Source organism: Haliotis cracherodii, unplaced genomic scaffold (genome assembly GCF_022045235.1).
Source record: "Haliotis cracherodii isolate W230 unplaced genomic scaffold, xgHalCrac1.p SCAF_7, whole genome shotgun sequence".
NCBI classification, from domain to species: Eukaryota; Metazoa; Mollusca; class Gastropoda; order Lepetellida; family Haliotidae; genus Haliotis; species Haliotis cracherodii.
In genome coordinates, this window is record NW_027266330.1 from 47,250,637 (window position 1) to 47,262,889 (window position 12,253).

The 12,253-nt window shown below is 37.6% G+C and overlaps 1 protein-coding gene across 1 annotated transcript in view; it reads right to left on the reverse strand.

Annotated features, from left to right (window-relative positions):
- Positions 1 to 969: 969 nt before the first annotated feature.
- The window catches only part of LOC139447227 (transcription factor Dp-1-like), a 32,384-nt gene continuing 21,100 nt past the window's right edge, over positions 970 to 12,253 (reverse strand). The window contains exons 5-12 of the mRNA XM_071228463.1: positions 9,890 to 10,011; positions 9,255 to 9,429; positions 8,368 to 8,511; positions 5,798 to 5,866; positions 4,374 to 4,522; positions 3,593 to 3,759; positions 1,857 to 1,944; positions 970 to 1,510 (exon numbers count right to left, since the gene is read on the reverse strand). Of these exons, the coding sequence (XP_071084564.1) occupies positions 1,303 to 1,510; positions 1,857 to 1,944; positions 3,593 to 3,759; positions 4,374 to 4,522; positions 5,798 to 5,866; positions 8,368 to 8,511; positions 9,255 to 9,429; positions 9,890 to 10,011 (1,122 nt within the window). The 3' untranslated portion in view covers positions 970 to 1,302. The remainder of the gene's footprint in view (positions 1,511 to 1,856; positions 1,945 to 3,592; positions 3,760 to 4,373; positions 4,523 to 5,797; positions 5,867 to 8,367; positions 8,512 to 9,254; positions 9,430 to 9,889; positions 10,012 to 12,253) is intronic.

The window sequence follows — 12,253 nt, forward strand, 5'->3', positions numbered from 1 at the left end:
CAGGGTAACTTGTGAAATGTTCTTGTAAAAATATATAGGAAATTTGTACTTAGTCAAATATACAAATATGTACAACACTGTAATGTTGGTTTGCCTTAAGTCACATCTTATCATTGTTATACAGAATGTCACATTTGTTAGCATGAGCCATGTTTTTCAAATTGTCAGAGAGGGGGGTCCTAATGTGCAGACACTAAGCTGGATCTTATCAATAATTATGTTTCAAAGTAACATTTGTAAAAATTGTCCTACATTTTAAACTCCAAATTGACAAATATTGGTTGCACTCTTCAACCATACAAGTTGAGCCATAGTTAAAATATGAATATGTTCAATTTCAAACAATTGTTTAGTCCAATGTTATGCCTATTAAACATGGAAAATACTGACATTAGTCATGATGAAGGAAAAAAAGTACCCATGATTAACAACACGATCAGTTTGGCGGAAACAAATAATTTTAACCAGTTTCCATGACAACTGGAAAATAACCAGCAACAGAATATTAGTTTCTGCAGACAAACTTCATTAATTTAACAACTTATACTACCATAAATAACATTTAGACAAAAAAAATCTACTGGTAGAAAATCAGATAGTTATAACACTAACCAAGTGTTTCTAAAACACTATAGAGTGTAGACCATCACTATCACATTTTAGATAAAAACACTCCACAGTGAAACTACTGCACACTGTCCTATGTCAAACAAAGCTGCAAATCTATCACCCCTAATGACTACAATTGACTCTTCCACTGACATAATGAAAGATAGTCCACTGAACACTTGAGGTATGGAAGCTACCAAATTAGCAAGTCTGATAAAAAATTGCCTCCATAACTAAAATACTTAAGAATAAGATAAGTTATATTAATTTCAAATCAAATATTTATATACTTGGCCACAAACCAAAATGACTTAAAAATTTAGATTTTCAGCAAAATCAGAATAAATTAACCAATCAAAATTTGCAAATGACTAACTAAATTAATCTTGACCTCTTCATTAAGCAAGTTCCAGAAGCACGACCTGAGAAAGTCTCAATGACAAGACAGTATTCACATGGAGATGACTTGTCACTTCTCCATTGTGTCTGGTCAAATTGTTTGGAGTGACGTTTAGCTACCATAGCATTAATTGTTTTCTAGATTTCGCCATTTGCTGCTGAAGAACGACCCTTTTGTCAAGGGTCGATGAGACGCAATCATAGCACACGTGTGTCTCTGTCACCATGGCAACAATACAACTGCCAGCTGCACATTTATTGCTCATCTCTTCCACACAATTCACTTGGTTTGCCTTAACCCATATCAACTGGGCTGGACCGATCACTGTCACTTTCTTCATCGGAGAAGTTTTCCGACGGTGTTTCGGTGGCTGTCCGAGAATGCACGTCGGATGAACCAAGACTGGACTGTCGAGATAGAGCGGCGGCAGTCATGGCGGCTACTTCCGCTTCGGTGTCGCCTGCACTGAGGTAGGACTGAGCTGCTGTTGCCTGACGATACCTAGACATAATATTGAACATCTTTCAGCAAAGTAGCAAAATGATGAAGCCAAACCAATATAATCACTTGTTTTAACCGACCATTAACAACAAACTATAGTAAAAAAAATATATCTGTATCGGAAAGTAGCTGTGTGCAGTAACATTTTATCAAGCACACAAGACAGGGATTGGTATAATGAGCAACATTCCACGCAGTAGGGGTACGATGACAACAAACAACCTAACTACTGAGTCTGACCACCCAATCTATTCAGTCGACCTGTAAGACCCATGAGTCTCAATGGGCAGAAAGCCAATACAATGCAAGAAATCCACCGAGGTGTTTAGTTTGAGGGTTCGCTCACCTGGCCTGTTGTTGGCTGACTGCCATGGGGTCTATTGGGCGGATTGCAGCAGAACTGGAAGGCAGGGCACGAGCATTCTGAGCCATTTCTGGAAAACCAAGATTAACGTTAAACAGTCACAGAGACTGCAAATGTTAAAATAAATTGTATACTTAAAATACTTATCCTATCTCACACATGATTAGATCCATCTTTATTTCAAATTCCCTGGATGCACTTGTTTGTCAGTCAAAACTACCATTTTGGACCCACATGGGATCACATGTTTTGCTTTGTTACTGACTTAGTCTAAGTAGGTCAGCCAATCAGCTGACTACTTAAATTCTACAAAAAACAGAAATCTACTTCCATACACCTTCCGTGACATTTTTGCAGCTCGCTAAATAAACTTCCGATATTTCGGTAAGTAAAGTGCATTAATCGAATATAGATGGCTTCTACATGTGTAGAAATGAGTTGTCTATCGATCTACAGTCAGCAATATCATGGCAGAGGACACCAGAAATGGAGTTCACACATTTTACGCCTATGGGGAATCAAACCCGGGCATTCGGTGTGATGAGCGAACACTTTAACCACTTGGCTACTCCACCGCCCCTAATTGCTTTTAGAAGCTGGAAAGTTTATTCAAGCACTTTTCCACATGAAGAAATGCATAGTGTGAGATGAGTTTAAAATTGTTACATTTCCAAACAGTTTCTAATTTTATGTACAAACATGCTCAATCTTAGCACAAGACAGGATGAAAGACCAATGGTCAGAATGAAGGGAGACACAGAAAAAAAGACAGGCAGAGAGGAACAAAAGGAAACCACATGACTGTGTGGGATGGTTTGGTAGATATGTTAAAATGGGCTGGTTTGGTATTTTCATTGCTGTCTGCACTGGATTGAGAGAGTATAGTTTATACGCTGCTTTTAGCAATATTTCAGCAATATATCGGCAGGGGACACCTGAAATGGGCTTCACACATTGTACCCATGTCGGGATTTGAACCCAGGTCTTCGGCGTGACAAGCTAGCGCTTTAACAACTAGGCTACCCATCCGCCCCTGCCTGCACTGGAATGGTGCTTGAAACTCTGTACCCATGAGCCCATAATCTTATCACTGGTATACCCCGTACAGAAAACAAATGAAATAGGAAAAGAGTATGAGCAACTTCCTGCTGTGTCGGAGTTCGAAGACACAATCAACAGTCATCATGTGTGGTCACCCAATCCATTTAGTCTTCTTTTACACCAAGGAAAGGTTGCCTGGGATGTATATTATAACCCGAAAACACACACGAACAATTGGAAGAAAGTTAAACATGAGGATAGAGTGAATGAGAAAGAGAAGCATACAGCATGTTAGCATCTGGAGAGAAATGCTGTGGGATTCATGAGGGTGGAGGCCCTTTAAACGGATACCAACAAGAAATTATCAATATAGAAATGTTACACAATTAGATGTCACAATTATAAATATTAATGTATTATTAATGTAATAAACCAATTTTATGTGTGCAAGTTTCCTAAAGGTATTTCGAATAGTTTTCTAGTTCTGCTCTAAAAATAAGTGTGACAGACAGATGTTTTGGATTAATAGACATAATACTGGGTACCCTGCAAACACACAAAATGACAAGGACCCCTTGACTTGTTCGATTACGAATGTGCATTCTACAAAGTTTTAAGGGCAGACATATCAGCAGTTGGCATATCCCAGCTCCATGGAAACACGTGTCTGCACTCACCTATAACATAGGGTTCCAGAGCCTTGGGAACCATGCGAGCAGCTTTCACTATGTCTTGAGATGTACACTGGCCTTTCTCCAGGTTAAATGCCATTCCCATTCTTTTTAGAACCTCGATGTCATCGTGAATTTCAAATGTGTTATCAAATTTAAACAGGTATTCATATCTGAAATAAGAAATTAAATGTCAATATATCTCCTGCTGCAGTACATCATACACCTATACAGACAATTTACACTGCCATCATCATTATCATCATCTATAATATGAGCATTGAGCATCATCATCATCGACATGAGCATCTCTCATCATCATCATCCATCACTCTTTATCATAATCATCTATAATGAGCTTTGAGCATCATCATCATCGACATAAGCATCTCTCATCATCATCATCCATAACATGAGCATCTCTTTTATCATCTTTATCATCATCATCATCATCATCATCATCATACATAACATGAGAATCTCTCTTTTGTCTGAATGTTGCTTAAAGCCCCCCACAGTAAAAATCCTAATTATCCCAAGAAAACCCTATGAGCCTGTAAATTAAATATGGCAAACCAGTAATTGATATTTTCAATGATGTACGCTATTTGGGTACAATGACACACAGTCAAACACGTCCCTGAGGCACCACTGGATCCACTTAGTTGCTGGGGATCAATTATTACCGAGACTCCTCAGAGGGTTAATTTGAGTATCAAGCTTTCACTCATGATGGAATTTGACATCAGGTCAAAAGAACCATACTAATTCTTTTAAGGACACTCACTTGTCATTTGATATGCTGCAATCAATGACTGTCTTTTTACTTGTATTCACGATGATAAACGGCAGCTGGATTGCAGAATTAGACCCAGGGGGGCCTTGCGTCTTCTCCAACTCCCGATTTCTTTGCACCAAATTTTTAAATGCTATTTGCTGAAATAAGAAACAAACTATATTCATATCTCATGCAATAAATATGAATGCATTCAGATACCTGACTCGTATATCTGGATACCTTTTATTGTGAAATGTTTGCATCTAAATTGAAATCCTGTTGGTTAGATAAAGTGTAACCATCATTCCTATAGAAGATGAAATAACTGCTCCTTAAAATGCAGCATTGCCAATGCAACAGTAAAGTTATTCCAGTAGATGTGTTTTATTACTGTTTCATCTCAATACTGCAGTTACTGAGCATAATTAACATGATCCAAAGAAAGGCAATATCATTTACTGTTAATGACATAAAGGATACAGAGAAAATAAGTCCTTGATGAAATAATTATCTATATTAGTTCATGATCAATAATTTTAGTCATCAGTTGACCATCAAATGTTTTTTTTGTTTTTTTTTAAACTAATGGTCAATTTTGCATAGCGTACAAATTCTGGTGTTTCCACTTTCCAACATGTCCAAGGGAGACAACTCCTTGGCTATGCATTACTTAAGATACAGGTCAAAGTTTAGTGCAGAGTCTTCACTCACATTCACACAAGAATAGCAATCTAATTGTCAGAATCAAAGCTTTATTTCAGGTTAACACTCATCTTTGTTTGTTTCGGAAAGGAAATGCCTTAGTTCCTGGTAATATTTATCAAAATAACTTAGAGAAATGACTGCTGTACTTCCAATCCATGGACCAATATTGTCCTATCCAGGTGCTGAACATTTTCCCTAAGCAAAGGAGTTAACTGACACTAAAAAGTCATCCTTACCATCCTTGCCAAAGAAAGGCTTGAATTTTGTGGCTCGATCGTAGCGAATCCAGGGGCTATTTCGAGTTATATCCCTTCTATTGACCAATCTGATTTCACCTCGCATATCACTTGTATTTTCTTTAAACAAAATGTCAAGACAATCTGATCGATAATCAAGGTCTTTGTAATAAAGCGGGTCTTACCCCTCAAAGTACATCAAATCATTTGAGCATGGAAAAAAGATTTGGAAAACATCTGTCCAAGCCCATTTGAAGGTACACATGCTCTGCAAATCCTGCAATCAACTGATATCTTCACGGCAGTCACCATGTTGTTTTATGAACCGATTATTGATTTCATTGCACGATTTTGATTAGAATACGCATAGACACTTTAGTCCAGCCAAAATATAACTCCATAATTCTAGCCAACTTCAGCAAGTTTGGAAACAGGACTTAATCGTCAATTAACTCCCTTGCCTTGGGAAGATGGGTGCAGACATATACTTACTTGTAAAATAAGTTCTTGCAACTGTTGTGTTTTATGCTTTATCCTTTCTAACCTTCGTTGTTTTTCCATCTGAAAGACAAATAGCAATCTTCAATGAGGTATAAGTATGCCACTAAACAACATCTTGCTTTTTGATTCACAGACTCAGGGCTCGACAAATTTCTTAAACCCATCTTCTCCTGCAGGCAAGTAGATAATATTTTGTACTTGTCCTGCAATATTTCCACTTGTCCAGTTAAATTTCAAAAGGTTTTATGTTCTCAGTTATTATTTACAGCAGACAGTACAAAATAATTCAGAGTCTCCGCCATTTACATTCATCTCCGCTATTCAAACTCGCTCAACCTTGCACAGTTCATTTTTGTTTCTTACAGTCATACTGTTTTTGAGAAATTTTCCATTTTTCAGCCTGTTCGTTAGTTAAATCCCACCATACCAAATCAAATACTTCTATATGTCAGCCATGTCCCTCACAAAATCAATCATCGGCTGTTCACCATCACTTTGACATTTGAACGTCAGTAACGAGTCGCTCACAACAAAAATAATCTCCCTTTAAAAAATAGTTTAGATACCTGCTGTACAAACTCACTTCCTGTTTATTTCTGTAACAGACAGTTGCCAAAGTATGTCATTTATGATATGAGGGACATGTATTTCATTGTTATTATTTAGATTGTGCGAGAGACATATTACATTAGAAATTATCTTGCATATTTTAATGAAAAAGATTAGAGCTGATTGATTGATTGAAACATACGTTCTCGTCTGTTAGGACGAGCGTTTATTCTAATCTTTTTCGCCCTGCACATGCTGCCACTTGTCAACACGAGCGGATGAGTGGATTTTGCAGCCCTGAGACTGATGTGTGTATTAGCAGAACCTCTAAATTATTCTATTTAAGTCTCATGTGAAAACAGATCACATAAACACAACTACCATCCTCAAACATAACTTCCCAAACACTGTATTATCAGAGGGTGTTCTGCGCAAAGTTAATACTTGTTTGTTACATGCAATACATAACCTATAACTAACAAAAACAGATTATTAACTACACAATCTTCAACACAATTAGCACTCTGCCCAAGGATGTCTGCTGGTATGGTTTTGTGTACACTGCCCAACTCAAACTGCTGTGTATTGTGTGTCCTTTATTACAAATTTAAGTAAGTCTATATCCACTATGTAGCAATGAAGTCAAGAAACACCAGCATAAAAACAAATTGTCATATACATGGCGTAAAATACAACACAGAAAGTGAAGTAGGGCCCTTTTTATGCAAATTGCTTGCGACAAAAGTGAATGCAACATTCTAAAACTATGACGTCACTTCAGTGTAAGAGAAAATTGTAAATGTTTGCTCAAATGTGTGCACAGTAGCACAGAGTGATTGATGTTTTCTTACAGATGAACATGTAGCAAAAACATTGTTCAAATATTTTAAAAAGTTAAATACTCTCTATGATACTTTTATGCAAAATTGTTGACACAGTGAGTGTCTGTCCCTGATGCCTCTTTAGTAAAGTGGGAACTTAGCTTGGCACTTCTGAAGTGCACCTTGCACAACAAAGCGCCCACTTACCCTTTACTTATCTTTATTTCGACAGTCAGATTCATTAACAAAGATTTTAGAAATACCCATCTCAGATCAGCAGACATCTCAAGATGCATTTCACATTACATGTATCACAATACTAAGGGTGGTATTACCGGTATACAGGTATACTGTGATGCAAATGTTCAGCAATACATATTGCGATACGTTTGTAAATGTAACAATATATTGGGGCATATTAATAAGTATATTTATGTTTTCCTAATCGATATGGAGATGGAAAATAGTATCTTTCTGATACAACTTGCTTCTGGCGATTTTTTTATCAATTAGCGTGTACACATTGCGACTATCAAGCGATTATCAAGCTATAGCATGTTTGTGGAGCTCTCTATACTTAGAGTATAACGAAGGTGTCACGCGCTGGGAAGGAGCTGGATGGTAACTGAAATTAGTACAGGGTATAACTCTGATAAACTCATGAAAATGTAAATTGGCAACATATTGCAATACGTCGTAATACAGGTTAAAGTATGGCAATATACTGCAAAACAAAATCTAGGTCAATACACAGTCTTACACGATAATTGCATGTGCTGTTATCTGTGGTGTGTCTTTTTCATAGATAGGATGGCCAAATACCTGGCACACTGACAATTTACAGTCAGCAGTGTCAAGTATGGTACAGTGGATGATTTTTTTTGTTTTCACATAGAGTTACTTTGTGTGATGCTGTGATAGATACTTGTAAGAAGTAAAAAATCATGATCCACTGCAGCATTGGTGTATCGTGCCACGACTAGTAAGATTAGACACTAACAGCCTGTCACACTCAAGTCACCAGAGGCTTCTGATAGATTCAGATTCAGGGATGCAGAGAAATGGGGAAAAACAATTCAAGGTTACAATCTTTTCTTAGTTCCAACATGATGTCAATAACAGGTCACATGTGTTAGCTTACTGGGATAGCAAATGGACTCATTGATAACAGGCAAAACAATAAGGTGATACCTCTAAATTCTGGCATTCCTGAGCTGAGTTGGTGGGCAAGCCTATCCACCGGATTTCTTTCTTCTCTTTAGAAATAATATTCATTGCCATTAAGACATTGAGAGCGTCGTAGACTCGCCGCCGGATATTCTTCTGATCATATGCCTGTAAACAACAAATACCATCACACATTACACTTGCATGCATCAACATGGGCACCCAAACAATACTCCTTTTGCATTTATCAGGCTGTCATTGAAACTTCAAACCTTATTTCATTAAAAAATAAATAAATAATTATTCATTGAATCACAGCCAAGTCAGACTTTTCGTTACACTTAACCAGATTCAAAATGAAAGTATGCTTTTTTGTCCCTAACCTGCCTTGGCCATGTTCATCAAAGCAATTTTAGCGCCACGACGATCGTATGCCAATGTTAGGTATGGTAGTTACGAGTACCTTATCACTAAGATGGTTCTGTGGAACGGGGCCTTGGACATTTAACTTGGTCAGACAGGGGCACGAGGGTGTGATTAGAGTGGGTGCATAATACAAACTTGCCCCTACATTAACTTGGTCAGACAGGGGCACGAGGGTGTGATTAGAGTGGGTGCATAATACAAACTTGCCCCTACATTAACTTGGTCAGACAGGCGCACGAGTGTGTGATTAGAGTGGGTGCATAATACAAACTTGCCCCTACATTAACTTGGTCAGACAGGTGCACGAGTGTGTGATTAGAGTGGGTGCATAATACAAACTTGCCCCTACATTAACTTGGTCAGACAGGTGCACGAGTGTGTGATTAGAGTGGGTGCATAATACAAACTTGCCCCTACATTAACTTGGTCAGACAGGTGCACGAGGGTGTGATTAGAGTGGGTGCATAATACAAACTTGCCCCTACATTAACTTGGTCAGAAGGGGGGAGTGACATGTTGCGTGGGTCTGTGAACTCCGCCACCAGCTCGTCGGCCACCTCATTGTAGGATGTCACTCCTTTCTTCTGCACCTTCTCACAGACTTTCATGGAGAAATGCCGCAAACCTTTGCCGCCCTTTTCTCCTTTCTTCCCCCGTTTACTGCAACAATAAACACAACCATGCAGCAAGGTCACACAAGTAAAACAATGTTAAAGTATCTCAAACAATGCAACATATGTGTTCAGCCCCACTACCAACTTCGCATGTATCAAATTTGGTAACATTTTGAACACATATGGCTGAGTAGTGGCCATAAAAAACTTTTCCAACATGGCTGGAGTAGCGGCCATATTGAAAATCGTGTCTAAACACCATTGGGATGTTGTCACTGGAGGGATTAAGTACCGTATTCGACGTAATAAGCACCCACGGCAATATTTGCTATTTTGCCTTACTCTTGCATGCAACTGTTATATGAAGAAGTAATTGTGTTGGTCAAAGATACTGCTACTGTTTTTTAACAAAAGCAATTAAAGAACTATTTTGTTGTTTCACAATTATTGACTACTATCAATAACTATGCTTTATTAAAAAGGCAATGTTGTGAGACAGAACTTACTTGTCCCCATATTCAGCTTCTATAGTTATCTCCCCTGCTCCTCGCTTCTTGGCTGACCAGGGTGAGGAAGGATCAACTTGCATCATATGTCGAGGACTGGACGCAATCATATGTGGAGATCCCTGGTGGTGAAGATACACATACATAAATCTATTACATATCCTACATGTGTCTATCAAATATCCTACTATAGTCGATTACACATATGTACTGTGTCTATTACATATCCTACATGTGTCTATCAAATATCCTACTATAGTCGATTACACATATGAACTGTGTCTATTACATATCCTACATGTGTCTATCAAATATCCTACTATAGTCGATTACACATATGAACTGTGTCTATTACATATCTTACATGTGTCTATCAAATATCCTACTATAGTCGATTACACATATGAACTGTGTCTATTACATATCCTACATGTGTCTATCAAATATCCTACTATAGTTGATTACACATATGAACCTTGTCTATTACATATCCTACATGTGTCTATCAAATATCCTACTATAGTCGATTACACATATGAACTGTGTCTATTACATATCCTACATGTGTCTATCAAATATCCTACTATAGTCGATTACACATATGAACTGTGTCTATAACATATCCTATATGTGTCTATCAAATATCCTACTATAGTCGATTACACATATGAACTGTGTCTATTACATATCTTACATGTGTCTATCAAATATCCTACTATAGTCGATTACACATATGAACTGTGTCTATTACATATCCTACATGTGTCTATCAAATATCCTACTATAGTTGATTACACATATGAACCTTGTCTATTACATATCCTACATGTGTCTATCAAATATCCTACTATAGTCGATTACACATATGAACTGTGTCTATTACATATCCTACATGTGTCTATCAAATATCCTACTATAGTCGATTACACATATGAACTGTGTCTATAACATATCCTATATGTGGCTTTTCTATGCCCTTCCTATTGACCAATCAGATTCCATGTCTCATATCACATGCATTTGCTTCAAACAAAATGGCAGCACCCATTCAATACGACCTGCTAGATAATCAACATCTATATTGTAATAAAACGGGTCTGACTTTTGCAAAGTGCATCAAATCATGTGAGCACCTTGATTAAAAACATGAAAGAATTTGCAAAATATCTGTCGATGAACAGTTGGCGGTACACCTGCTTTGCAAATCCTGTAGTCAACCGAAATCTGCACATTGAAATCCATGTTGTGTACGAACCGGTGTCTAGTTTGTTATGCTATGCATAGACTCGTTAGTCCAGCCAAAATGTAACTCCATAATTGCAGCCTAGTTCGGCAAGGGTGGAAACTGGACTTTTATAGTCAGTTAACTCCCTTGCTTCTTTAAGATGGCAAGCTCCATCCAAGCGTGTGACACCTTCGTTACACTCTCGGTAACATCGCTGCCGCCAGTGTGGGCGCGACCATTACAAGAATCTTGAAATTTGCCCTCTAACCCCAAATGTAGCAATGTTCATACTTTTGTTAATGTCTTTGGGAATGCCATCATAGTTCATTTTGAAAAGGTTTATGACTGACCATGTTTTCCAGATGAATTTATTTTGTTGTTTGTATAATCAGATTGGTTCAAGATTGCAGATGAACGGAAAAATCAACTAACTTCTTCCCGACATTCTTACTATATCAATTACATGATAGTTTTAATGAAATAGAAATTCAAACTGACAAACAAAGTAAGTAATTTAGCAGGGGTAAGTGTATTCGGCGACACGACAGTCGTCACTTGTTTGTAAACATAACGATCACACGGTTGTGAGTTCAACTCCAAGCATGGTTGTGGTCATCTATCAGTATCACTGTAGGGAGTTTTGACTGGTGGCAGCAATAGTACAGAGAGCTCCGCGAACGGGATATTGCTGTGAGGAGCTTGTGGAAAATGAATTCAATGCTGATCGTGAACCTGATGTTGACTTGTCATGACCAATGACCTTCAACAACTCAAACAGATAACTGAAGTAATTATTTATATGAATACTAGCAGTACATTGTAAAACTAAATGTCATATGGAGAAATGATAAAATCCATTTTTAGATAAATGATAGAAGAATAAATATATTAGCTTGAAAAGCAAAAACCAGGCTATGGCACTTTGTCAATAAATTATTGAATAACCTAAATCATGTCTACATTTTAAGACAATGCTAGCAGCCACCTGATTTCTTATTCAGCTAAATATTAACACTAGTTCCATCAACTCAGTTTTTAAAGATGATGCGACATAATATTAAAAAAGTCGCATTACAGAAGCTTAAGTTGCGACTATCGTAAGGTGGTTAATGGTAAAGCATGGGAGTTACGACAGCAGT